At 42.8% G+C, this 26,914-nt stretch overlaps 2 protein-coding genes across 10 annotated transcripts in view; both read left to right on the top strand.

Moving 5' to 3' along the window:
* fbrsl1 (fibrosin-like 1) overlaps nucleotides 1–3,163 on the top strand; it is a 269,926-nt gene extending 266,763 nt beyond the window's left edge. For all 9 annotated transcript variants that reach the window (XM_069706609.1, XM_069706605.1, XM_069706602.1 and 6 more), the window contains one exon: nucleotides 658–3,163. In XM_069706609.1, coding sequence (XP_069562710.1) covers nucleotides 658–1,960 — 1,303 coding nt within the window. In that variant the 3' untranslated portion in view covers nucleotides 1,961–3,163. The remainder of the gene's footprint in view (nucleotides 1–657) is intronic.
* A 10,884-nt stretch (nucleotides 3,164–14,047) lies between these two features.
* On the top strand, nucleotides 14,048–26,384 carry chfr (checkpoint with forkhead and ring finger domains, E3 ubiquitin protein ligase). Its single transcript, XM_069706612.1, has 18 exons — nucleotides 14,048–14,133; nucleotides 15,091–15,211; nucleotides 15,972–16,071; nucleotides 16,362–16,471; nucleotides 16,569–16,628; nucleotides 16,735–16,932; nucleotides 18,175–18,258; nucleotides 18,451–18,625; nucleotides 18,771–18,925; nucleotides 19,043–19,205; nucleotides 19,878–20,086; nucleotides 20,317–20,433; nucleotides 20,741–20,824; nucleotides 21,392–21,462; nucleotides 21,832–21,919; nucleotides 22,065–22,172; nucleotides 22,319–22,391; nucleotides 23,190–26,384. Exons 2-18 carry the CDS (start codon nucleotides 15,106–15,108, stop codon nucleotides 23,230–23,232), a joined length of 1,944 nt encoding a protein of 647 aa, XP_069562713.1. The 5' UTR covers nucleotides 14,048–14,133; nucleotides 15,091–15,105; the 3' UTR covers nucleotides 23,233–26,384.
* Nucleotides 26,385–26,914: the final 530 nt, after the last annotated feature.

Here is a 26,914-nt window from a genome sequence, read left to right as displayed (position 1 = left end):
TAGCTTCCAATGTAAACAATTATTTCTGAAATAATTCAATAATTACAAATTGTTGCCATCATCACCATTTGACTTGGGACTTCACTGTAGTTCTTCAAAGCATTATGGGTTTTTCCCGAGAAGGTATCCCAATGAATCATCTTACACACGGCAAAAGTAAAGGATAGAAATTGTGAATATTTGTATCCAAATAAAAGTAATCCGACAACAAAAATACCATCACAATAAAAACCCTATTTCCAACCATCATTAGCATTAATACAAGATGATCAACTTACATTTGGACGAAACAAAAACACTTGAGCCACCAAAATCAGAGAAAAGATGAAAACGTAACTTTTCCAGTTAGTCATTACCGGTATCCGTGGAAACGGAAATAAATTGAATTAATGTATCCAACAAGTAAACAGACACGAGTCAAACAGCCAGCGAGCAGCTGAGAGAAGTTATTTGCAAAAAATGAATTGGAATAATCTGGGTTATTGGTCTTCTAGTAGAGCGTAGGGGTTACTGTCAGATTTAAAGGCCGTAAACATGAAAAGAAGAAAACGATATAGAGATTATAACGCTGATTTTGTTGTGTAACTTAAAAAATATAAATCAGAACTAAAGACAGTCCGCTGGCACTAACTAAACTTTGATTTGATGTCATTTCAGGGATTCTGTGGACCGCAACCGTCACTCCAACCGTTCGTCTCCAGCCTCAGCACCGGTCAGCTACCAGATCAGCAACCTGATTCGCTCAAACAGCCAGAACTCCAGCGATTCGGGTCGGCATCACAGTGGCAGCGTAGACCGGGTTCGTGAGGCAGAGAAGGAGCTGCTGGAGCGCCACAGAGAGTCTTCCACGCTGGCTGACGTCAAGGTGAAGGAGAGTCGCTCACCAGGCAAGGAGATGCTGGAGAGGAGGACCTCAGAAGACTCCATCAAACAGGCTCAGCGCTCTCCTTCTCCGTACTCCAAGGCAGTGATCAATGAGCAGGGCATGAAGATGGCGGGTGGGCCTCCAGCTACGCTCAAGGACAGCGAGAGGAAGGAGCCCCCGTCTGCAGAGCTCCTCCACAAGGTGAAAAATGACATGAAGATTAAGGAGGAGAGGAAGGAGGAGCAGGAGGTCATGGTGGTGAGTTCGGAGCCGGCCCCCCAGCCACCAGTCCAAGCTCTTCCTGCTCCCATCAGCCAGCCAGTAAACCCGCACCACCACCACCCACCTTTGCCCCAGCAGCCCCCTCTTCCCTCGCCCCGTGGGAATGACATCCCAGCACATGGCCTGCACGGCGTCCCCATGGCACACTCCCTGTCACTCTCCATGAGTGCCATGCCCCAGATGGGCAGCCTCAATGTGCTAGACCGGGCTCGTATGGCTCCCTTCATGGGTGTGAGCCCGTTGGCAGGAAGAGAGCGCCTGCCTCACACGGCCTTCCCCTGGGACCCGCTCAGAGAGGCCTACCGCAGCCTGGACCTGCAGCGACGCATGGACTTCCAGCTCAGGGCCGAGCAAGGACATCGCTTCCCCAGCATGTACGAACAGGAGCGGGCCTACCGCGAGAGGGAGGCCCATGACTACTCTCACCACGAGCACCTGCTGGAGGTGCGCAGGGAGCACGAGAGGATGCGACAGCAGGCGGAGGAGCGGGAGCGCCTCCACCTGAGGGAGGAGCTGGACAGAGCGCGCCTCCATCAGCTGCACCAGTCCCCCATGGAGGGCCATCTACCCCACATGCCCCCCTTTATGCCCCACCTAGGCGGCATGCCCTACCCTAGACTCAGCCCCTCTACAGGACACAACGGCCCCCTGAACAGAACACCTCCTACTGCTGCTCTCAGTGCCCCCCCGCCCCTTGTGCCAGCCGGCAGTGCCAGGCCAGCCTCGCCCAGGAGGACTACCCCCCTCACTACCACCCAAGACCCCCGGGACTACTCCCCATCTCGCAACCCCAAAGAAGTAGAGGCTCGGTAGCTTCTTGGAAAAGTGCACAAAGTCTTACTGGGCGCGCTCAGAGCCCGACTCCCCAAATCTGAAACCTTGTTGTGAACAAAATGCACTGCTCTTCACCCGAGAAGAGCAAACCTCCCTAAGGGAAAGGGTATGATTGTACAGTAAAGGTGTGTACGGCTGACCAAGCACATGCCATGACTCTATTTTTAGTGGACTGGGGGTTGAATAATGTCGGTAAAGAGAACACAAATATGTGTATGTTTATTTCCGACTTAAATATTTGATAATTATTAATATATTAATCCAATACCTTTTTTCAGCTTTGTGCGAAAAGAGAGGTCTTGAAATGAGTTTGTACATTTCCTATCCTTGTTCCATGTATAGATATCATTTCTATGAATTTTATGTATTTTGTGCATTAGTCACGCCTTTTACAATATTTATCCCAGTTGATTGTGAGACATATCCCTTATGACCCACTGTAAAGACTGGAAGTTTTGGTTTCAACCTTCAGTAATTTAACCTCATGGTACCAGGATATCCTCAATGATGACAATGTACAATGCTACATTACAGATTTGTTTTGTTCATTTGTTTTGCCTTTGAGATATGCAGATAAATATATATTATGAGGTCTTTGTTCAGTCTCTGTAAAGAAAAACAGATGTAAATAACTTGTTGATATTCCTTCACTGCAAGATTACCATGTAAATTTATTAGGCTTTTTAACCATTTCTAGAAAAACAAAATGAAATGAAACATGTGGAATCACTTGCCTGTTGCATATGGTGGTAACAGACAAGCCTCGCCAACGGATGGGAAGTACGACGGGAGGGTGTTGTAAGGGGGCCTAGATGGATCATCTGCAATCTATGCAAAGCAGCACACAGCACCCCAACGAAGAAATCACCTGGAGGGAGCAGACGATACTGGTGACACTGAGAGAAACTTGGATTAACACATGTTTATATCTACCGATGAAATAATGATGGAATTATAAAAAGACTTCCAAGTCACAAACTGGACCAGCCCCGAGACAGAAAAGAAGGACGCTTTTTAGTGGACGGCAAACGGACTTTCTCTGTCAACCTTGTGGTGTTGTGCAGTTGTTTTTCTTAGACTCTTGTATACAAAACAAGTAGAGTTTTAGGCGTGCAAAAAAAATGAAAATGAACATTCATGGTTTAAAATGTACGGAATAAAGTTTGGACCTAATGTCAAACACTTCCTGCTGATCTTTCATGCTGTTGCTCTGGATATTGCTGACTGCAAGCGGTGATTTTGTCCGTGAGCCAAACTTACTGAGCGGTCATGTTTATGTGTGGTTGATAGGTTTGCCAATAACGCTTGTGCCTCGGTTTTCAGCATTTAGAGTATTTGCTCATCTGATACCAAGCTATTACTTTTAAAATCATAAAGGCAACAGAGTTGGCTGGCAGAGTGGCCAAAGCCATCAGATCATTTGACCATAATCTGTCATACATGGGCTGCAGAGCTCTTCGGAGGGGATCGATGAGATTGGGCCGAGGCAATACAGTGAGGGACTAATAGAACATTGATTTTGTATGAAAGCAGGTTTTGAGTGTTTGTGTTGCAGGTAACCGGTATTGACTGGCAGCCCAGCGGCATATTGACCCGCGGTCTGGACTCATTAAGAGGAGCAATGCCTAGGAGGCAGGCTATCGGATGGAGGAAAAGAGGCTCCTCTCTCCCCTCGTACGCCTCCTCTCCTCATGCACACCACTCATCTGCTTTTCTAATGAGGCCGGAAGGCACTCAGGAGTGGGCCGCAGAGGGAGCCCTGAGGTGCCCCGTCCTGTTATTGACAAGACCACGGCTTCGCTCACCGCCTGTCCAGAGACAGCCAATTCATCCTGATAATGCCCCGACTACTCATCTCGCTGCTGTGTGTGCTGTGAGGCCCACCAATCCCGTCCCATGGTATCAGCCCGTAATGACAGCGTGGATCAAACCATGGCCAGGTCATTAGGGGATGTTATTGAAAATCAATGGCGCTCCTGTGTCTCACACACTCCGGCAGGGTTTTTAAAAGGGCTTCTTGAAAAGACTGTTTGCCAGAATGTGGCTGGCGTATTGGGAAGACTTAAATCACTATCACTTTCAATTTAGCCTCTTGGTAATTGAACCACATATTCCTCCTACGGGTAGCATCTGTCACTGGCCGGCTTCACTTTAGCGCTGTGTGCTTTTAGTCCTAATAGTCTAGTCAACAACAGGTACTTAACCCCCTGTACTTATTACCACATAGAGATTTTTCCTGTACCTATTATTTACCAAGCAAGCTCTGGTATAAAATAACACACATCTTAAATCCCACCCCCTCCCCCCGACTCAATCACTCTGTCCTGTGCGCTATCCATTTTACGGCTGAGTGTGGAACGGCCCTCCGGAGATGAAAAGCTCCATCAATTTCACTCATCGTCTGGCAAGGTCAATTTATTTCAGCACACAGTCCATCATCAGATGGGAATCAATTGACACATTGCCTAGCATATCCAACCCAAGGTGGATTATTACAGCGTCTGGAATTGTCAGCCCCTTTCCACTGCTATTCTTCATGTTTCCAGGCTTTTTGTTGTTGTTGTTGTTGTTGTTGTTGCTGTTGCTTTTTGATGGGATTATTTACAATTTTCTATATTTGCTTGTTCATAATTTCCTATTTGATGGAACATTGTTACTATGACAGGACTTCATGTAACAGATTGTCACAAAAAATGCGACTGTGTTTTTTTGTGTGCTTTTTTTACACATTTCTCCACTATAATCCCAATTAATAGGATACGGTGGTATCTGAGGTAAGACATTGTTTTATTGTTCCACTAATCCCCTTCATTTATCTGTGAGAAACCTCAATTCTGAGGGTTTGGGATTGAATTTTCATGGTCTCAAATACCTCCAAAAAGCGCTTGGCACAGAGCTCACCCCAGATTCAGCGAACAGTGGAACAGGCCTAAGGGGCTTTTATAGAGCACAATGGCAGCTAATAACACAGTGCCAAGCTAATAAGATGGGCAACAAATGAATGGATTGGTCCAAGCTCCTTTTCTCTCTTGCTCACTCTTCCCCCGCTGATAAAACATGTATGAAAGCGTTTTTTGAGCCGCTATGTAGTGCCTCCCTAGACTTTTTTCCCCAGCTAGAGCTAATGCATTAGTTCCCATTTGAAGGCTGTTTTGAAATGGAGATTGGTAATGAGACGGGAGGCCCCGCCACGATCACATTTGGATTGCCGGGGCCTCCACTGGGCCTGGTGATTTGGGAGACCGCGGCTCTGCTCGGAGTTCAAGCCCATCTCTCCGCGGGGGTTAGCAAACCCTGACGAGAGCCATTCTGAACCACTAAACTATATCTGAACTGTGAATTCAGGGAGAGAGCACCAAGTCAAGGGCTTTGGCAGCGGATCCCCGTCACAGCGCTCTTTGTAGGCTGCGTGTTATTTTGACCACCTAAAAAGGCGAGCAGCATACATCCCTCCATGTTGCCATCTTTTTTTAGCCCTCAATGTCAACAGAGCGGTAGCTGACAGAAACCAGGCCAGTCAGTAGTTAAGGAGGTGACTTGGATACAGCCAAATGGTGTGAATTCCAGACCTTGGTGACAAAGTGCTGTCTAATGTCTTTGCACCTCTGGACCTATGACAAATATTCCGGCTGTCGCACACTGCCACCTCTACTGCTGTTGAAGGAGAACAGCCAGTGCAGCCGGGGGGAAAAGAATATACTGTAAACCGCTCACAGACAAACCTCAGAGAGCCCGACGTGAGACAGGGAGGAGTAGAAGAGAATTAAGGGAGATGGAAAAGGAGGAGGTCCAGAACAGCCACCAGCCAAAATAAGTTTTCCACTTTCATTCAATTTTGAGGATTTTTCCAGCCTTTGGTGGAACCTCACAATCTCCCACACTGGCCATATTATGTACACAAGCCATAAAAAATGAATAACATTTATGCAGCTGGGTGCATCTGGCAGCGGTAGTCCTCTGATTCAGGGACCCGCAGGATGGCACCGTGCCTCCACACCACCCTCTCTGTTCTATGTATGGACACCAGACAAGAGAAGACTTAGAGGAGATGTGGGTGGTTTAAAGGGAGCCTCTCAAATGCCTCGAGTTTAAAAGAAAAAACAAGAGATTTCAAGGCAAATGGAGGCCATACGTGGCTCGTCCAATTTGGCACAGCCAACGCACATGATTAGCCGTAGAGACGTTAATCAAAAGTGGCTCAGCATTTGAAGGGGCGGTGAGAGGCACTGCCAGCTGGTGACAACATGGCTTGTGTGCACGGGCCAAGAGTGAAGTTTATTTGAATATGGATCTTGCCGTGACCGTATTTCTCCAGAGCTCAGTTAGCAGAGCGTTCCCTGGCTCATCACAGGGATCGCCTCAGAGCCGTTGGCACCCGGGAAGGCGGAAGTTTTTCCAAGCCGCAGAATGAGAATTACGATTTTAGTCCATCCCCTCTGGTGGTGTGGGCATATTCATAAGCATTTATTCAGTTTGATGCTGGCACAGATGCAGCACCTAGTTTTTGTGTGTGAGGATTTCCTTTCCAATATGAAATTATGAACTTGACAAAAAAAAAAAAAAAAAAAAGGTTGTTTTTACATCCTTTGAATTAATAGCACATTTAAAAATAAAACATCCTATCTTTCCATATAAAACCATGTGAGCCATCTAATGAAAACATGGAGCTTAAATATTCAGCTGTCAGTGTTCCCTCAGAGCCAAACCTCAAGAACACCATTACTGTGAACCAACACCAGCGCAGCTTCTTCACTGTATTCAGCCTCCACGAGTGAAGGGGGATTTGTTTGGTTCAGTTAGATAAATTATGTAAGCCCAATGTTTTTACCTCTTTGATAGGGTTTGTTTAAAATACTTTACAGATACAGTTACTTTTGGTATTAGGACTCTTTTTACAAAACGTTGTATTTCCCACTTGTTTGTGTGTATGTTACAGCAACAATACTGACGCTTGGTGTTCCAAGATCTTTGTGCTCTGAATCCAACAATATGTTTTCTTTAACCTCATGTTTGTTTGTTTTTTGTTTCAGTATTCTCACATGGACACAGAAACGCAGTACCAAGGAAAGTGGAGCCTCTCTCTGTTGGCAGACTGCATGCTGGAGACTATCTGGATGCTGGATCATCATTTGTACGAGGTGAGTTTTGTACATATTGTAAGTGTAACGACAGCCTTTAGTTTGCTGGACAGAAAACATTTTTAATTTATTTTTTAATTTTTGTTATTTAAGATAACATCTTAAGTGCGTATGAGAAGATCATGTTTTAAAAAACAACCACAGCTCTGAACTAAAAGAAGCTGTTTGGTCAAACCTTGCAGCAGCAGAAAAAAATCTTCGTGGGGAAAGTTAAAAATAGAAATATTTAGTATACATAGTTAATGAGTGTAGCTAACTTTTGCGGTAGCTATAAAGCGTAAGTCAGATGTTAGCTACCTTAGATTTGGCTTATATTTAAGGATTATGAAAGCAAACATCACAAACAATTCAAATTGAAAAACAGTATTGGAAGCTCCGGGTATGCCATGACGTCAGACAGAGAAACTGGGGACAGCAATTTATTTCATTTAACTTGAAGACATTATTATTTCAGTAAAATAAGTTATTTTCAGATTTTGTAATACCAACAACACGTGTTTACTTGTGTATAATAGTGAGGGCTTTGTTGTCTGGCACATATCGTTGGCAATTTTTTTTCCAACATCTCACTCATTCAGCAGCAATAAATCATAAATCTGAGACAACATTTGAGGAATAAACAACAGTGTCACGTACGATTATTCAATATTTATCTGGGACATCATTTACTGCCCCTGAGTGTGTGAGAAATATAGGTAACAATCAAAACTAAATTAAGACACTCAACATCCCTGTGTGAGGTCACTCTGTTGATGTATATTGGGTTCATGTTGTTCCTTTCAGCACAGGAACGGCCCTGTGCATAGATACTGGCTGCTGGTTTAAGACCGCATTCAAGCTGCGTCGTCAACAAGTTATAATGTTCACTCATAAAAATAACAAAGTCGGCTATAATAAGGTGGAGAAGTGCAGAGAGATCACACTAGTCATGAGATTGGCGTCAGCGGTTGTTTTCAGCGTTCCAGGCCGGGCCTTCCATGCTTCTTTGGAAATTTGTCTGGCAGCAAACATGCTTTGAAAGTCTCTTATCTCTGATCTGGGCAGGAGTTCCATGGACCAAGATAACAAACCCTATCTTATCTTGCTGTGTTCGTTAATGTCACAGCTTAAGGGGCTTGTTCTTCCACTTGCAATGAGGTTCGCAGAGCGGATTGTTTGCAGATTACTCAACGCAGGCCTCCGGAGGTCTTGGACCGTGTACAAAATGCTTGTTTTGTGCCGCAGATGTTCTTGTATGCGCACCTTACCGCATTGGCTTCATCCTGCTTTCCTGTGTCAAACAGCAGCAGTACCACGCAAAACGTTGGTGGGCATCATTGCACACAGTGAGATCCACAGTGATACTTATCACATCAGACAAGCGAGTGATGCAAGCCAAAACAAAAGTGTGCATGATAGCCACCCAAGGCCAGGTATGTTGTTGAATGATTTAGGGATGACTCATTATTCTGTTGCTGATTAACAGAAAGCCCGATACATTTTGAAACAACATTCGCTTGAGCTTATCGACCGAGGAAAAACATTGAGGTTGCAATACCTCATGTGTTCTGTCCAGTCACGATCATCCCTCTGTGACACAAGAGACCAGGCAAAGCTCCATTGGCTTCAGCCATCTGGCTATCTCACACAACCCTTGGCTACACAGTGGCTCACTCAGCGATTGATTGGGCTGTTGAAGGCCAGCTATTTAACACATCAGAACAACAAGTACTGCTATCATGCTGGCTCCTTCTCATGTCTCGTTTCTGTGCCGCCCAAGAATGTCTCTTATCTCTTCCCTTCTGCTTGTTGGTTTAAGCCAGGCAGCATATGCCCACATTCCCCCTGTAATAAACCATTGTGCTTTTGGTGTAACCCTGACAGACAGACAGGTTGCAGCTGAGCTATAATGGGGGGATTTAACCCTTGTGTGGCTTAGTAAGAAACACGCCTGCAAAGAAAAAAATAACAACTATAAAATCTGCTTCCATATTTCAGCCTCCGAAAGGAATTTTCCTCCCAGCATGCCCTCCCATTGTTGCACCGAAAGAGTGACAGATGAAAATAAAGCCCTATGTTCCATATCATTAAATCCCACTCTCTCACCTGATTACATTCTTATTAGTGTCTCCATTCTTCTCCCATTGTTGTTACTTCTAGTGAAACAGGTCTGATAATGTGCACTCACTCACTGGATGCACAACCTGCTCATCCCCATCTCTGATTCTTTGTTGTCGGCGAATGGTTTTTAAATGAAAAGTACGAGTGCGGTGTAATTATAATTCTGGGGGTATTATGAAATCAAATATCACAATGAATGTAATTTTATTTGCTTGTAATCTCTCTCACCCAGGCTAATAGGCGTTTTCAAAGGGCATGCTCGGGGGGTTAAAACAGCGGACCGTCTCTAAATAGAACGGCTTCTCTCTCCGGCTCTGTTCTTTTGTCTTTGATATGCAGGCAAAGAGCTCGACAGTCTAGGAGACGTGGGAGATTTGTCGGCCTGTGATCTCCATGCCTCTCTGACAAATGAGCGCCTTTGGCAGGGCTGCTGGAGGTATGGCTTCTCTGCCCTGCTGGAATCCTGATGAGACTGCTCTGGTGCTGCTGGTAATGAAGTCAGGGCACAGGACCAACCTGCTGCCAGAAATGACCTTTAATCTATACACATGCAGGTCATTTGGCATGTGATAACTCAAAATTGCGCATACACCCTTGTGCTAGTACAGCAAGCACATTTCTCCAGTGAGCTGTTGCTAAAACAGACAAAAAACTAATGATTTAAATCCTTTTAGAAATGTAAATTTGAACAAAAATGACTGATTTACTAATCTGTGCTGCTTGTGCAGCGGCTAATAGTTCACATTTTATATTTTCCTGCAATTTGTTACGGCTGATGTTTTATCTATATTCATATTTGGCATGGCTTGTGAAGTAATTTAGGATGCAATCACCATCCAGTCAATCTTCATTACATCGGACTCCACTGCTCCACCAAGCACACAATTGCTTGACATTGATTTTGCAGATTCTTTCGGTCCATGTAATTCTTCATACACTGTATGGTAAAGATCTTTCCTTCAGTGTGTGTGTGTGTGTGTGTGTGTGTGTGTAAAGTAAGATGTTAACAAATTACAACCTAAAAAAATTTAGCCCACTTGGAAATAACGTGTTTATTTCAGCTCCACACTGAGCAGGAAATAGTTGATATCGATTGTGGACATTCCCACTCCACACTGAGGATACTGAAAGCCTCAACGCTCCTTCACTCCGATCCAACATGGTCGCCTTTGATTTCAGCACGCAGCTTCAGGGAGGCTGAGTAATGATTCATAGGAAGAACAAGCACTACCCCTTGTGGCCCACTTGGCCCAGTGCACCATGGGTGAATGGCACCTCCAGCTGCTTCTGGGCCCCTCCTGATAAGTTAACCTTGTGATAACATGCTAATGCCTGATTAATGTTGCAGTAATTAGACACAGCTTTTCACACTCAGTTAAGAGGACATCCTCCAGCAATTAGCCCGAGCCAGAGAGAGATAATTTCAGAGAACACAGCCGAATCACGTTCCTCCGCTTGCCTCCATTCCCACTTGGCAACATTAAGGTTTATTTTCTCATTATTTCATTTAATTACTCGTTTGATGTTTTATACAGCTGCCACAAGTAATCTTTGATCCAATTAGGAAATGCTGATTGACGTGAGCGTGGGCATGGGACTCAATGAGCTGCTTTCAATTTGCTGCCGTGACCTTATCAGAGGATCTGTGGAGGTTTAAAAGTCTAATAATTTCCCTTAAAAATATGTTTTACATGTATGGCACACCACTTTGTGTGTGCGCTTTGTTGTGTGTGTGTGTGTGTGTGTGTGTGTGTGTGTGTGTGTGTGTGTGTGTGTGTGTGTGTGTGTGCGTGTGCGTGTGTGCGCCTGCATAAATCCGTGAGAGGACAGCATGTGTGCGCATTTTCCTCAGCAGACACCTAACAATGAGGAATGAACGCATTAGTGAGGAGAGGCCCCTGTGCTCACCAGCCTCCACGCTACCCATTAATAATGCACTGCCAGGGAGTAGACGGTGGTTCGCTGAGATTAGTCTTGCATTAAGGACTCGTTTGCTATTTCTATTAGAGAGACACGTTGGTCATTCTTAAACAAGAAAGATCAGCCCACTTGTAATTGGACTGTGAAATCCTATATCAAAATTGTCAGCGGTCCCACGAAGCCAGCTGTGTAATTTATTTTCCATGTGAATGGTAACCAGAACCAGTGAGCTTTTCTGTGTGGACATAGTGAATGCACATTTAATGATTGTATGTCTACAAGGGCATGACTATGAGATAAAACCGGCTTTATAATGAATAAAGAAACACATTTAGCATTTAAAAATAGCAGACAAATCTACTGATATGTTGCATGAATTGATTTTGCTGCCTAACTGCAGTGATAGAAGAAGCACTCAGATCCTTTACTTAAGTAAAAGCATAAAGCACAAAGGAGGACAGATATTTTGTCACAAGTAAACCACAGAAGTTTGGTGCTGGTTTGTTATGTATTATTATGTTTGACATTATTAAATTATTAATGTATGTTGTACTACTGCAAATGTAGCATTTTGTTATTAGTTGGTCAATTACTTTATTTACAATCTGTAGACCCCGTGGTTTCCAAAGTTAAATCTGTTACATATATTCATGCATTTATCTCTCTCAGATATTAGCTTTTTTTTTTTTTTTTTTTTACCTTTGACCTTTTTTGGCCTCTGATGAGACCTATAATCCCAGAATGATGCTTATTTGGTCATTTTATGATCTATTTTGCATTATTTTTGTCATTTTTGTTTAAACTGGAAAACTCACTACCTTCTAGAACAACCTGTCTTGTGATTTCTAAACATTGAGCACTTTTGTGTCACTTCTTCTGTCAGACTCTGATAGGAGCATCATCAGCAACTTGTTGTGTTTTGGGAGAAACCAGCCTCTTGAATTAGGAAAAAAGATAAGTAAAATTGCCACAAAAACATCTACAACACAGATAACCATCTAAGATGGGGACGGATAAGAGGTAGTTAGCGTCTTTTAAGAGGCTATCTCCACATCTTTAGGCATTCAGAGGAACACAAAAGTGGAGGGAGCCTGCTGCATTTAAGAAGAATTAAGATTCCTCCAAACCTGCTCAGCCTTGTACACCTAAAGAAAACAAACCAAAACCATTCAGTTTGATTAAAACTATTCTCAGCAGAGACAATTTAGGAGTTCATGCCTCAGCAAGTGGTTCACATCCTGCTCATTTGGATGAGTAAATTCTTCTTCCAGAACTCTGCACATGCTGCTCACTTTATAACAATTATGGGTATTTTTGTTTTTTGTAAATTCGTGTACGTTGTGTGTATAGTTCACTAGAAATTGCACTAAGAAGCTGTTCTGGAGTTTATCACAAAGTCTTCTTCAACTGGAGACCAGCTCTCATGAAACTGCAGATGTTCAAATGCCTGTTTAACTTTACAATTGAATAAACTGTTTAACTCAGGAAATATCTTCTGGAATTAAATGAAAGCACAGTCAAAATTCCCCTCTTGACTTTCTGCACCCAGGATATATGAGGTTACTTTTTCTGTTTTGATTACACTTAAAATGCTGACACAGACCTCACTTGAGCATCTACAGGTGCAGCTAAATGTAGCCATTATTGTGAACAGCTTAAAAAATATCAAATTTATAGTCAAGCAGCGCAAAATGCAGCTGCTGGAGAATATCGTTATTCAACACTACGTCGGTCAACCTCTGAGGAAAGGTGACCAGAAGTGTTTGGAGTGCCTTTTCCATCTCCTCAACACCACTTGCCAACAGCTGGAGGTGGTGACAGCCAAGTGCTGAATTGATGGATGAAATTGTAAGGAAGAGAAAGACCTCAGCCAGAAGCAGTCAGATGTTGCTTCGAAGGAGGAATTCGGTTCCAGGCAGAGATGGAGCAGCGGGGCTGTCTTCCTCTGAGTATGCAGACTTTGTGGAGGAGTCAGAATACACTGAAGACTGAGCACCGGAGCTGGAGCCAGCAGTAAACCTGACAGAACAAAGTCAGGACGACCGACTTAGGTGTGCATCAGCTCGACTGCTCTGCGAATGAAGAAGGACACGATGATGACAGTGTGCCTCCCCTGGATGACCCAAGAGGCCGTGGTGCGAGGTGGACTTGAACATTGCATCAGCGCTTTCCTTCATTGTGACTCACACAAAGAATAAGAGGTGGTTTCTCATTGTGGCCAGGAAACTGCCCACCCCCGCAGTACCAGAGGCGTCTTCAGGAAACCCCTGAGGTTTTGGACTACATTGAGGCAGACGCGTCTGAAATATGGCTGCACCTGGAACATGTTCTTACCCCAATGATGGATGAGAGAGGCGTCCCCATGAGAGAGCTGCCGGACCTCATGAAGACCTTTGTACCTCATGGGATTACTGGTGGCTTGGTGACAAACACTCCAGCTTAGTGCACCAAGGAGACCACAGGAGCCCATCACCACTCGTCAGCTGACGTGTTCATTCTTAAATCGTGTTAATGATTACAGAATAAAACTTTGTTATATTGCCATAAATGTGCAGTTTGCATGACTTTCACGAACGCAGTTGCGTTTTCTGCGGGCTCTCCTGCAAAATGCAAAACGTGTATTTTGTTCCACATCACGCAAATATAATATAAACTGGAAACACACTTCCTTAATTTCCCAGCGTGAACTGCCGCTTAATCTGCACGCACCACAGCCACAACGTCAAAACGCGTGCTTCGTTCAGGGCACGTTTGCACATCTGGAAAACGGACCTTGCAAGACGACTTGTCACAGCGCACACGCACACGCACACACAAACGTGCACGTTTCAGAGCCGAACTCACACCGCCCCTCCTCCATCAGCTGATGACGGCGCAGCGTCAACTTCGAGCTCGGCAGGAAGTGCCGTCTTGCCCCTTGAAGCTAAGCTGGAACATGAGCAGGAGGAGCCGTTTTACACAGAGCTACAGGGACAACAAACTAAGCTTCGGACGGTAAAGTAAACGTGTCAGACACGAGGGGAGAAAAACAAACAAACAAACAAAAAAAATCAACGATACGGACATTTTGTTGTTGTTGTTGATGTGATCGTTTTAGTCTCGGACGCTCAGTGTTGTCGGGCTGCTAATGCTAGCGTCCGTGTTAGCTCCGTGTTGTTGTTGACCGAAGTTGTTCACGTTCAGCCGGGACGACTTTTTTTTTGTTGTTGTTGTTTTTCCTCTGAAACATTTCACCTCGCAGATTGTTGACAGCTGAAATAACTTAAACGTTTTTCCTCCCCTCAACTTGTCACAGAACAAAGTCGACTAATAGTTCAACGCCAGATAGTTAGGAAGCTCACAAACACCGGGTGTCCCTCCTCCACCACCACCATCATCATCATCATCATCATCACCACCACCTAAAAATCTCTCCACCAAACTTCATGAGAAATTCTTTCGGTTTTAGTTTCGCCTCGCCTGTTCGGCAGGATGCAATTCAGCCCGACATCGCTTATCATTGTTTTTGTGAATCTTCAAAGCTTGCTTGTGAACTCGGCGTACATAAATATGACATTCAACACCGCTAGAGTTAAAAAAAAATCAAATTCAAATTCAAAGTTTAAAAAGCGGCTGAAGAAGAGAACCGTTGGGCTTAAAAACGAAACGATGAAATGAATGCAAAATGGGGTTTTTTTTTCTGATTAAATCCGGAATAATAATAATAATAATAAAAAATGTCTGTCTGGGTTTATTTCTGAACAGTTAATAACATGTCTGCCTAAAATTTGAGTGTCTTTTTTTTTAAATGTCAGGCATTGTATTAGTTGGTTTTATGTGTATTATCGCCATATGCAAAACCGTCAGTTAATTTCACTTTCTTATTTGCTGCCATAGGAAGTCTTAAGAGGGATAACTTACTACTTGGGTAAGCCTTTCTAAACTTGTTTTTTTTTTCTTGTCATTTCTTAGAAAAAACATCGGGCCATGGACAGATCCAGAAAAGGACGACCGTGGGGGAAGTTAGTCAGAGTGGACTCCAGCGAAACTGTCCTGCTTTTCAGCAGGGAATGCACAGTTGGCAGAAAAAAAGGTAGGTTAGTTTGCATGTTTCACACAAGGATTTTGTCTGAAGTTATAACCAAAAAAAAAAATGTGGTGAATGTTTTTTTTTTTTTTTTTTTTTTTATCCTGTTTTAAAACGCCCTAAATGTGGTGATGCACATTAACAAAAGACAATCCTGGTGGTAGTGGGTTAGACATCGCTGCAAGTGTCTGGAGCCTTTAAAACCTCCCCCTCGAAAAACACAAAGCTTTCTTTAGTGCACCAAACTTAAGACAGCCCCTTGTGATGAGAACAAAAGATGTCCATTGAGAACATGTGTGCAGAATATTAAGTAGATTCTTTTTTTTTTCTTTTTTTTTTTGTATGGGATTTTGCTTAAGAAAAGGTTAGGGCTATATTTCCCCCTGTGTCTTCTTTGTTGTAGAGAGCTTTTTAGGTCTACATTTTTTGCAATGCAAAGCTACTAGGCTTAATTGGGCGGCTTATGTCTGGCCGATGAAAGGTTTAAAAATGCCATGGCAACACAATTTCAGATTCGAGGTTTACATTTCAAGGTATTTATCTACGACAAATAGGCTTAAGATGTTGAAATGTATTTTCCCATTAGCCAGAACTGCTAACTTTGTTTTGGAACAAATTAGTGTTGTAAAACACTTTGCTGCTATGATCCCTCAGAAGTGACACTAAAAAAAAAAACCCAGTAAAATTGAGTGCCTATTGGCTGAATATTATGAGGTCTATTTTGTGTTTGTTTTTTTATTGTGGTGTTTTAATATTTTGTTTCCAGGATGTTATCTGTCCTTTCCGGCCAATAAACTCGTCTCAGGGGAGCACTGCAAGATTGTGAAAGATGAAAGATCAGGGCTGGTGTGGCTTGAAGACATGAGGTACTGTTAGCTGCTGAATGTTCATCTACTGCAGTACAAAACACTGCATGAATCATGTGCTTGTTGACCAAGCTGAATAATATCAAAGTTCTGCGGTGCATTGTAGGTTAGAAATTCAAATAAATGGACAGTATGTGAAAATAAATTGAAAATGTTTGGACTACGCTTGGATTTTTAGAGCCACTCAGCTATGTGCATATGTATTATTTTATACTTGTCCTTTCAGAAAATAGACACGTATGTTTGGACTTCATAGCTAAACGTCCAATTGCCTGCTTGTTTGTCTGCAGCACTAACGGCACAGTGATCAACATGTCCAAACTGGTCAAGAACCAAACTCACATGCTGCAAAACGGCGACGTCATCTACTTTGTGTGCAGGAAAAGTGAGCCGGAACAAAGTGAGTTGCTCATTTTGTGAATCATAACAACAATAAAGTGCAAATATGAATTTATAAGAAGGAAAGACAAACAGCATCTCCCCCTATCCCCCTGTAGACATCGCCTATGTTTACCACTCAATCAAAATGGACCAAGCCGTTTCGCAAGACAGTTCCGGTGAGTGGTCATGTAACTCCCCACGACTCCTTTCTGCAATGCAGCAACTTTTATTTATTTATGTTGTGCCTCCTTCGTAACTTCCCACTCTGTATCTGAACCTCAGACATGGAGCGGTCAGCCCACAGGCCTCGTCTTGTTCCAGCTTCAGAGATGTCCCTCTCTGTGGAGCCCGTGATGCTCACAAAGGCTCCTCGGGCTCCAGCTCAGGAGGAACCTCAGCCCTCCACTTCTGCGTCACAGTTCTGTATCGAGAGGCCTTCCTCTTCAAGTCTGATGGCAACAACAGTCTCCGCTGCCTCTGGTAGGTTCTTTATTTGCACATTTCTAAGAGGGGGGGGGGTCCATTGTGGCGAGAACTTTAAGCATTTTTCTTCATCTTGCGTTCTGAAAAATTAATTTTATCTGTTACATTTTATACATTTACATTGAGGGTTTATTAAATTATGTCGATTAACTGGAGCATGTTTGAGTTCGTTTGGTGTGAGGACCCTTTTGTGATCATGTTCCTCAGTATTTTGTTGCTGTGAGCTGGGACTTCCGGCTCTCTCCGCCGGCTGTCTTGTTACTTCCTGGGGATGACGAAACTCCAGGAAGTAACTTCTGATCCGGAAGTAGTGAATATGCTTAAATCTCTGTAACGCCACAAGGCGACATGTCTTTTCACCGAGAAACAAACCCAAATATAGTGTGTTAAGTAGGTAGAGATGCTGCCAAGCAGATTTTGTAACCTTTGGACAGAGAAAATCCTGCTGTTTCCCCTTGTTTTCAGTCTTTGTGCTAAGCTGAGCGGCTCTTGGCGGTTATTTCATATCTAACAAACGGCTATTGGAGAGAAATTGATTGTTAAGCATATTTCCATTTTCCCCTAATTTCTTTGAAGGCACATAGGTTGCTATGTTAAATTAACATTTTTCATGTGGTTGATGTGATCTTAACATAAGATCATGATATCGCAGGGTAATTATTAAAGTATATAAGAGTAGTGGTGTGGTCGGCTGTGTACAGGCAGCCCCTGTGTTGTTGTGACTGTGTGATAGCTGGTTAATTCACAGGATGTTAGAGGAGCGCACACAGAGGCTGAGCTGCTGTGACTCTTCTTAAAGGAACTCTCTGACTACTGCACTTTAAAACAACATCACCTCAATGCAGACTGTATTGTATAAAATATGTCCAACTGTTGACTATCTACTGTCCTCAGCTGTGGTGTTTACCGTAAGGACACTTCTGCTTCGCCTGGTTTTCGTTTGAGATCCCCACCTGACTTTCTTTAGTCTTGAAAATCGCAGGTTCTATGTTTTGTATGCACTTGTTGCTCTGATTATTGCTGTGCCATTCCCCTGTAGTCGTGTGTGTTGCTGCTGTACATTGCAATATTGTTTATATTTCGATGTGACATTTTTGAATCGCCTATTTGCATTGTGTGTTATCTGACCCATCCCTAGTCTAAACCTTCCCAACTAAATTCTTCAATCATCGGTGGGCATGTAAACAAGCAGCGTGAAGTATTATTTGACCCAGATGTGTTCTTCCTCCATCCTGTCAGGCAAAGCTAAAGATGCAGCCTTGACAAAGGAAAAAGACACAGACAACCTGGAGCCAGAAACCAAGAGGAGGAAAACTGAAGTCGGTTAGTTGTTTTCTTGTTTTTAACTGCTTCATATTCGATTTTATGTCTTACCAAGCCAGACTTTTGTTCAAACCCTGAAACCGTCTTTTTAGCCTGGTGGTTTTTAGCGGGGCCCAGGAAGTTTTGTAGGCCAAACCAGCCTTAAGCTCAGACACAATAAAGGGTCTGATATTCAGTTCTTGTTTTCTACAGATAAAGATTATGATTTGGGCTTGCCACACACGTCCAGTACAGAAGTGGTCGGTTCAACTAAAGGAAATCTTGGGAATGTTTTGTCTAAACCACCGGTGGAAGGGACTAAGACGGACAAGATGGAGGAAACCCTGACGTGTGTTATCTGCCAGGACCTGCTGCACGACTGTGTCAGGTAAGATCTCAAGGGCCGTGGCATCCACACAGATCCGAGGTCGGGGCCTTCAAACGCCTTTTTTGTGGTCTTGTCAGCCACTTTGCATGTTAATCAAATGCAGGTAGTGAGTGTGTTTTAATTCAGTCTCTTGTTTCTGTGTCAGCTTGCAGCCGTGCATGCATGTCTTCTGTGCTGCCTGCTACTCGGGCTGGATGGAGCGCTCTTCTCTTTGCCCCACCTGCCGCTGCCCTGTGGAGAGGATTCGTAAGAACCACATCCTCAACAACCTGGTGGAGGCCTACCTCATCCAGCACCCGGGTTTGTGCAGATAAAGATAGTTTTAATAGCTTCTGTGGCCATTAGACAGAGATGATATGATCTGCTTTACTTCATTTCCGAGGTGGTGTTAATCCTGTGTCTCTTCCTGTCCAACAGAAAAGTGCCGCAGTGAGGAGGACCTGAAGAGCATGGACAGCCGTAACAAGATAACTCAGGACATGTTGCAGCCAAAAGTAGAGCGCTCTTTCTCCGACGAGGAGGGCAGTTCAGATTACCTCTTTGAGCTCTCTGACAATGACAGTGACTCCTCAGACTTCAGGTGAAATGTCTGGCTGTACTTGCAGAAAGTCAGCACTCACTTTGCCACCTGATTTTTTTTTTATTTTTGTCCTTTTATGAAAGTGATTTTAGTTTTAGTCAAATTTTAGTCATTTGATTTTTGTGAGAACGTTTTGTCATGCATTTTAACTTTTGAGCTTTTAAGCTTTTTGAGGCTTCAGTTGTGGCCATCTTTGTTTACAGCAACCACAGTACTATGTCGTTGTAGTCTATCGCAACATTAATATTTAAGGCGCAGTGTCTGTGTTACCCTGGTCGGACTCTTCACAGTAAAGCCAGTTATTATTTCCTCTGGCTGTCACCGAGCCTCGCTCTCTTTTGTTCCTGCTCTCCAACCAATTACCACAGATTTCCTTTGCGAAGCTAGATTCAGTTCTCTACAATACTGTTCATATTCTGGGTTTAGTTAGAGAAGAGAGAGGCTCTCTGGCAAACATCTAGAGAGACATTTTAATGGTTGACTGCCAACATTAATTCAGAAACTTGTTAAAAAAAAAAAAAAAGTTGACAAATTTTACTTGATAGATTTTGTTAATGAATTTCAGGAAACAAAGTATAAAATATGTTTAGTGTGTTGCATAAGAATGAACTCAAAGTAAATATAAAACGAAATATTGTTGTGTTGATTTTCCTTTGCGTTTGTTGTCCTCAGTCCGCCTGTGGTGATGTGCAGACAGTGTCCTGGCTACAGGAGGGACATCAGCCAAGTTCTGTTTGCTTCAAGTTCAAACTACTGGCTCCCTAGTCTGTCGACTCTCCCGCCGACACCTCCACCACCCAAACCAGCAACTGAGGAGGAGGAGGCAGCGGCGGCAAAGCCCACAGGGGAGCAGCCCTCAACATCCTCCGATATTGCCTCAGGTGATTATACAGAAGTGTAGACTAGATAGGAAGATTATTAACTCAAGTTGTCATTCTGTAGCAAATTGCGGAGTACAGCAGATAATTCATTTAGCTACCAAAACAATAAACAAGAATTATAGCGTTCTGTGTTCTTTAATTGGGAAATGCGTCTGGTAGGCCACTTTGCCACAACTGTGAAGTTGCTCCCGCTTCTCATTGAGATTTTCACGTCTGACAAATCTCTGCAGCACCTCAGGAGTACCGCTGCCCCCCTCAGGGCTGCCATCTCATCTGCACCTGCTGCCTCCAGCCGATGCCAGACAGACGGGCCGAGCTCAACAACCAGCAGGTTATTGCTCAACAATGTGAGTGATCTAAACACCTGTTAGTCCCCCTGCAGAAACGTAATGTCTGTGTTTACTGAACGTGGTTGGTTTAAATTATACTGTCACTCTGACATTTGGATGTAATTACAGTGAAATAGAAGGGAGTTTTTATAGGAAACTAAAATTCATAGATGATATAAGCCAGTCATTGCTGCCATTCAGCGTAAAGACACATTTAATATACATCCTCTGTGGTATAAAGTCCATGTAAAAACCTGTGTATGGATAGATTGTTGTAGAAACTCCATTATACGCCTTAAATGCATGATGTGCTGTGTGTTGGCAGGTGTGCTGTGCCAGCGACCTTTCTGTCATATGTACTGGGGTTGCCAAAGGATTGGCTGTCAGGGCTGTCTGGCTCAATTCAGTGGTATGTATGCAATACAGCCCCAATAGTCTTTAATTGAAGGAGCTGATTCCTAATCAGTGTCCAAATACAATATCTGTATTTTTCTGGATTGTTGTCCTCACATTATCAGCACTAAATGATTCCCACAAATGTGCATTCTTCAGCGGATTGTAAAATGAATGAAACCAAGGCCTGTATGATGCAAAATCCCTAAGTGTGCATCATCTTTTGAGTTATCCAACTTTCAGTCCAAATTTAGTAACGATAGGTTTTACATTTCATTGAAGCTACTTGCATACATTAAAAGCTGCATGCACAGTGTTGCAGAAGAGACTCTGTTATGTTTGTTTAATGAGGTAGAAACCTTTATTTTAGCAGTAGAGAATAAAGTAGACTGCAGCTAACAAAGCTCTTGTAGCTAAACCACAACGGTTCAGCCGAAGGACCTGAAGCTACAGCCCTAAAACAATTGTCATTTTGCTTTTTAGATAATATTTGATATTGTTATTTTGAGCTGTGAAGTTTTGTTCCGTTTGCTAAAGTGGCAGTTAAAATCCACTCTCTGTTTTTTTTTGTGTTTTTTTTTAGAGCTCAATCTGACGGACAAATGTCTGGACGGAGTGCTCAACAGCAATAACTACGAATCGGTCGTCCTCCAGGTAAGATGGACTTCATGTCCAATATTTTGTGAAAGCTCACCATTTCTATGTAGTTTAAATTATTCCCGAAATTTTATTTTCATTTTAGAATATTTTTTGTAAAATATATCACACTTTAATGAAATCTAATTTCACGTATAACATTTTATTTTTGGCCCGTGGCCCTTCATCCAGATAAATCTTTGGCCCTTCATATGGAAGAATGTGGACACCTCTGCTCTAAGACATTTGGAATCTGCTTTTGCTTCTTTAAGCTAAATAAAATCTCCAAATTGCAAATGTCAACTGTACCAACTAAAGCCTCTAACTGAAGATAGTTCAAATTCGTATTATGATGCTTATATGCTTTCGTTTCCATCCTTCCACCAGAACTACTTGTCCAGCCAGGGGAAGTCGTGGAAAGATCTGCTCCGAGAATCTTTGCAGGGTTTGCAGCAGGGAAACTACTTTCTGACAGGTGAGCCCTCAGATCAGACACCTGAATCACAGAGTGCTGAGCGTCGATGCACATACATTTGGACAATTCTTTAAAAAAAAAAATCTACTGTCATCTGAAAAGAGAGCGGTAATACTCAGTCATGCTCCAACTTATCTCGGGTCAGATTGTCGCATCTCTGCAAACACCATCCTTTGCCACTGCTGCGGCCTGCGAGCGTTCAAGGAGCTGGCTTACAAGTACAGACAGAACATCCCTCCATCCGAACTGCCAGGTCAGAAAACTGCAATATTATTTTAATTTACAGGGACAAAAGCATTTGTGCTGTTTTTTTTTTTTTTTTTTTAAAGATGTCACTTTTTACTGCTCCATACAAATGTGATATCCCCGTAATAACTTAACTCAATGTTCTGTCCTCAGCTGCTGCAACATCTCGTCCCGACTGTTACTGGGGACGCAACTGTCGTACGCAGGTGAAGGCACATCATGCAATGTAAGTCTTCTCGGATACAAAACTTAAACTCGCTTAGGCTCAGATAGCTGCTCCCCAGTGGCTACGTGGCAGAACTGCAGGTTTTACTGACGACAATGAAGCTTAATCGCTGACGCCATGTTTTTCTGTGGATTAGCGTCATTAGTATTATTGTGTACCGCTTCTGTTTTGCATCAAGTAATGTCGTTTAGAATTTGTGCTCATCGGTAGCTGTGTATTTTAACGTAACAATATTGCTGCTGACCATTGTAAAGCGCAAACCCATCTTACATTATTATTGTTATGATGCAGTGGGCCTGCATGCAATCAATACTATTTTTTTTATATATATATATATATATATATATATATATATATATGTTATTATAAATGCATAAATAATGTTTATTAAATGCAATTCTTATCACATTGTCACATCCTTTGGAACGGCATACAGTTTTTCTATGCTATTTCAGATAGACTTCTGAGTTTGATTAGACACTTATTTTAAAAAGCCACAACTTGGATAGACACCAACAATTGGTTTTAATTTTTTTTTTGGAAGAGTCATAAGTCTGTTGGAAATATTTCTGGCTCTGGACAAACATGGCAGACGTGAGACACTGGGTGCATATTATTCACTCATTCTACCACTAGAAGGAGTCCTTGTATAAACTGTGCCCTACAGTTCCTTGTGTCCACAGTCAGAGGGTTTGTGCGAGATGGTTCAGGTCGTCTCATCTCTTTGTTTTGGTGCTTTTACCTGCTACAAGCAATTTATGTTTTTGTTTTCCTTTTTTTTTTTTATTCTGATTTCAGGAAATTCAACCACATATGTGAGCAGACACGTTTCAAGAGCTGAAAGAAGCCGAGTGGTTTGGTCCCTGCCCTCTCTGTGTCAAAAGTAGATAACTGATATCTTGTACATTTGGGAAACCCAATCTTGTTAAATTTTTATTGTATCCATAACTGCCTTATGCAATAACCTAATGCCGAAATTACAATCAGCATCCATTTATACTAGAGGCCAGGCTGGTCTCCCTCAATGCAGGGCTGTAGGAAATAATGCTATGCACATAGAGGATGGTGAGCGAGCTGAAGGTGCTTCCCGATACGTCTGTCCTCCAACCTGTGGAACAAAAATTGTCTTCTCAGATTAAGAGCGAGAAAGGCAATCTGTATGGATTAAGGCCATGTATGAATGCCTACTCATGTCGGTGAGCATGTTTCTTATGTCCTCCTCCAGCCTTGGGAATTGAGGATTAAAAGACCTGTTGTGTATTTACAGTGCTTTCTTTCTAGTGACGTATTATAACCGTGTTGTGAAATGCTGAATGTAGAATCCCACAGCTTCCCAGAACACAATAACACGGGTTAAAACATTCGTTAAATATCATTAGAGTAACAATAAAGTGATCAGTGGTGTTACAGTGATAGTTGTAGCGCCATTGTAACTGCTGGCAAGATTCAAAACGTTAAACAGTATTAGCAATCTGTAAATGTGTCACCTCAGAGGGACCTTTCCTGTTTCTCCATGGCATTACTGCGTTCCCAGGCAAGGGCAAAAAGCCACGTGAAAGCCCCTTGCGCACGTACTAGGCTAGATTTGTAATCCCATGTGACATTTGTATAGGATTTCATGTCTGTGGGAAGGGGATCAATGTGATGTAACGCAAAACGGGCCTCTGTTGTATGCTTTGCTCTGGATAATCATCTCCAAGGTGATTAGAGTTGTATAGAAGGGACACTTTCTCAGCCTTGTAGTAAGGGCTAATGTGTGATGCAATGCACGGTAACTCCACGTCGACTTCAGAGGGAAAAAAAATATACCGCGCTTCAACAACTAGTAATGGTTATATGTTCTAGTTGTTATTGGCATACGGAGAAAGATATTCTTATAGGGCAGTTTAGAGAATCGTGCCAAGTATGTACCCGTTGTCTCGTTATGTATGTTAAAACTTTCCTCAGTTGATCGCGTGTTCGATTTCTCTCTGGTTCCTCAGGTACACAAAGCTGCTGTTTTGTTGTTTTAATTGCAGGTTAACCACATTTTGTGGCTTAAAAAAAAAGAAAAGTGTCCGTGTTAAAATATAAAAGCTGTCTGAGCAGTAATGTTACAAATCCGATGACCTCTCCTATCACCCAAGTGTCAGAAAGTCCCCATCATGCAAACATACGCAGGGAATATTGATATCTACTGTAAAGAATTTGACAAATCAGACAATTTTTGTTTTTTACCTTATTTTAGCCTTATCAAATGAAAACATCCACAGGTTAGTTTCAAGATGCCTTATGTGTTGAAACGGGTGGATGAAGTAGTCATTTTCACGTCCCAATGTTTTTTTTTGTAAGGTCACTGTTTGTGTGTAGAAAATGCTCGTGGATGTTAAGAACGGTGGAGTAGAAAACGTTAAAAGCGAGCCTTAGCTGGCATCCAGTACATTTAGTGTGATTTCACACATCGACACTGGTCTTTATTTTTATGTCGTATTTTAGTTGATTTAGGAGAAAACTTAACAGAAGCTGTCTAAAATTATAGATGTGTTTATATTGTACGAGGGTGAGGATTTTTGCACATATTTGCCTCACAATTTAAAGGCTTCTTTTTAAATTGACAAGATTATGAAAACAAACGTCCTAGAAAAGCAGTCTGTATTCAGTATATTGGATGTCAATAGTCTGATTTGTAATCATATGAAGAGTCTCATTCCCAGAGAACATGATCAGAAAGAAAAATACAACAGGAAAGAAAAGGATGTCCTTAAGAATTTGACAAAATTATGTCAATTTTTGATAAATAATTAACTATGTTGGTAATATTTGCCAGAGTGAATGAGGATGTGTTGTTTTGGAATGTAGGTCGTCATATATTCATTTGGTGCAAAAGGGGGCTGTGAGTGGGCACTTTCCTAGCAAGGTGGTTTAGATGTTCTTTATATATATATATATATATATATATATATATATTTTTTTTTTTTTTACCCCTTCAGTCATGGTGGGTCCACATTTGCATTCCTTAGCAGCTCAGGCTCTCAGCACAAGCCCAGTCGATCCCCCGAAGGAGTGACTGAGTTTTAATTATTCCCTACAGGAGATCTGGGCACCATAAGCCAACAACAGTCCCAAGCCGATCCAATCAGGAATTGGTATTAGAGGCTTTGGAGGAGTGCTTTGCATTCTCCCTGGTCCCTGGTGTGTGTGTGTGTGTGTGTGTGTGTGTGTGTGTGTGTGTGTGTGTGTGTGTGTGTGTGTGTGTGTGTGTGTGTGTGTGTGTGTGTGTGTGTGTGTGTTGGCAGCGGGGGGAGGGGGGTGGTTATGTTGTATACTAAGGCAAATATTTACTCACTTTGTGTGCAAAAGTCTGGACCAAGCTGCTCAGCGCAGTACGGAAGAGGCAGGTTTCATTCTACCTCATCACAGCTCCCGTAAATATGGGACTGCACGGGCATCAGTCAAATTCACATCACTTAAAAAGCTGGCCGTGCATCTCTCCGTACGAGGGATGGAGGTCCGCACTGATGCCTGTAAACTTTGTATGCGATGCACTATTTTTAACAATTCGTCTCGACTATAATCGACTTCTAGTTCAATCACTATAGAGTAGCACTAGGCACATGCAGAAACCGTTGCTGGTGTTTGAGAAATATGATAAATATGTCAAATATGTCTTTAGCCTGTAATGTTGTATTAGCAATGCTGCAATTTTCTTCGAAAAGCATATGAATCTTATTTGCTTTGTTTCATGACAAATTAAATGACTAATAGAGCTGTAAGGGAAAACTGACTTGCTTTTCTCAATTCTTAAAAGTTTCTCTTCACTTCAATGCGTTTTGTTTCTTGTTACTTTACGAGGATGTTTGGGAAGCGCTTCGTGGATGACTTCTGAGTGTGGATAAGTTCAGAGGCTGCTCCTGTTGCACGCCAACATGCACGGAGCAGGAGGAAGGTATGCTCCTAATGGGTGAGTATTACAAATTTCGCCGCTTGATTCAAGTTAGTACGCAAGTTACGCGCGTATTTGTGAGCACGTCTGCCACTTCTCTGTGGACATGACCGGAGAGCACACGTCACATTTTGAGTCAAACTCTGGCCAAAGTCAACAGAGACCCACAGGATGCTTCAGGAAGCTTACGGCAAATGAGGTAATGAGCCCCGAGAGGCTTTTTGAGTGATGTTTGTGTTTCCAAATCCCTAAAACAAAAAGACGCGTCACGTCAGGTGCGCAACCCAGTTGGGTTTTCTTTGGCATTCCCAAAGCTCTGCACCTTGACAAATTCATGAGGCATGTAAGGAAAAACATGAAGTGAAAATGACCTGAACCGTGGCGCGATCTCACTTTGGTTCTTCAACATCCGCTCACGACGCGTTAAAAACACCCAAGTTTCTCGCCCTCAACAACACAATCGTCGCGCCCCCCCCCCCCCCCCATTACTCGCCAGATTTGCCTCCGATGCTTCTTTCTGCTCCCCGATAATTTGTCACGAACTTTGACGTGTCCTCTCCGCAAGCTCCGGGTGCACAAAACAGTCGCAAGCCGGACCACC

The sequence above is a fragment of the Brachyistius frenatus genome, unplaced genomic scaffold, assembly GCF_029030835.1.
Source record: "Brachyistius frenatus isolate BFR_SWC_R1_liver_20210118 unplaced genomic scaffold, ASM2903083v1 Contig_64, whole genome shotgun sequence".
Taxonomy (NCBI): domain Eukaryota; kingdom Metazoa; phylum Chordata; class Actinopteri; family Embiotocidae; genus Brachyistius; species Brachyistius frenatus.
This window is presented reverse-complemented; position numbering and strand designations above follow the sequence as displayed.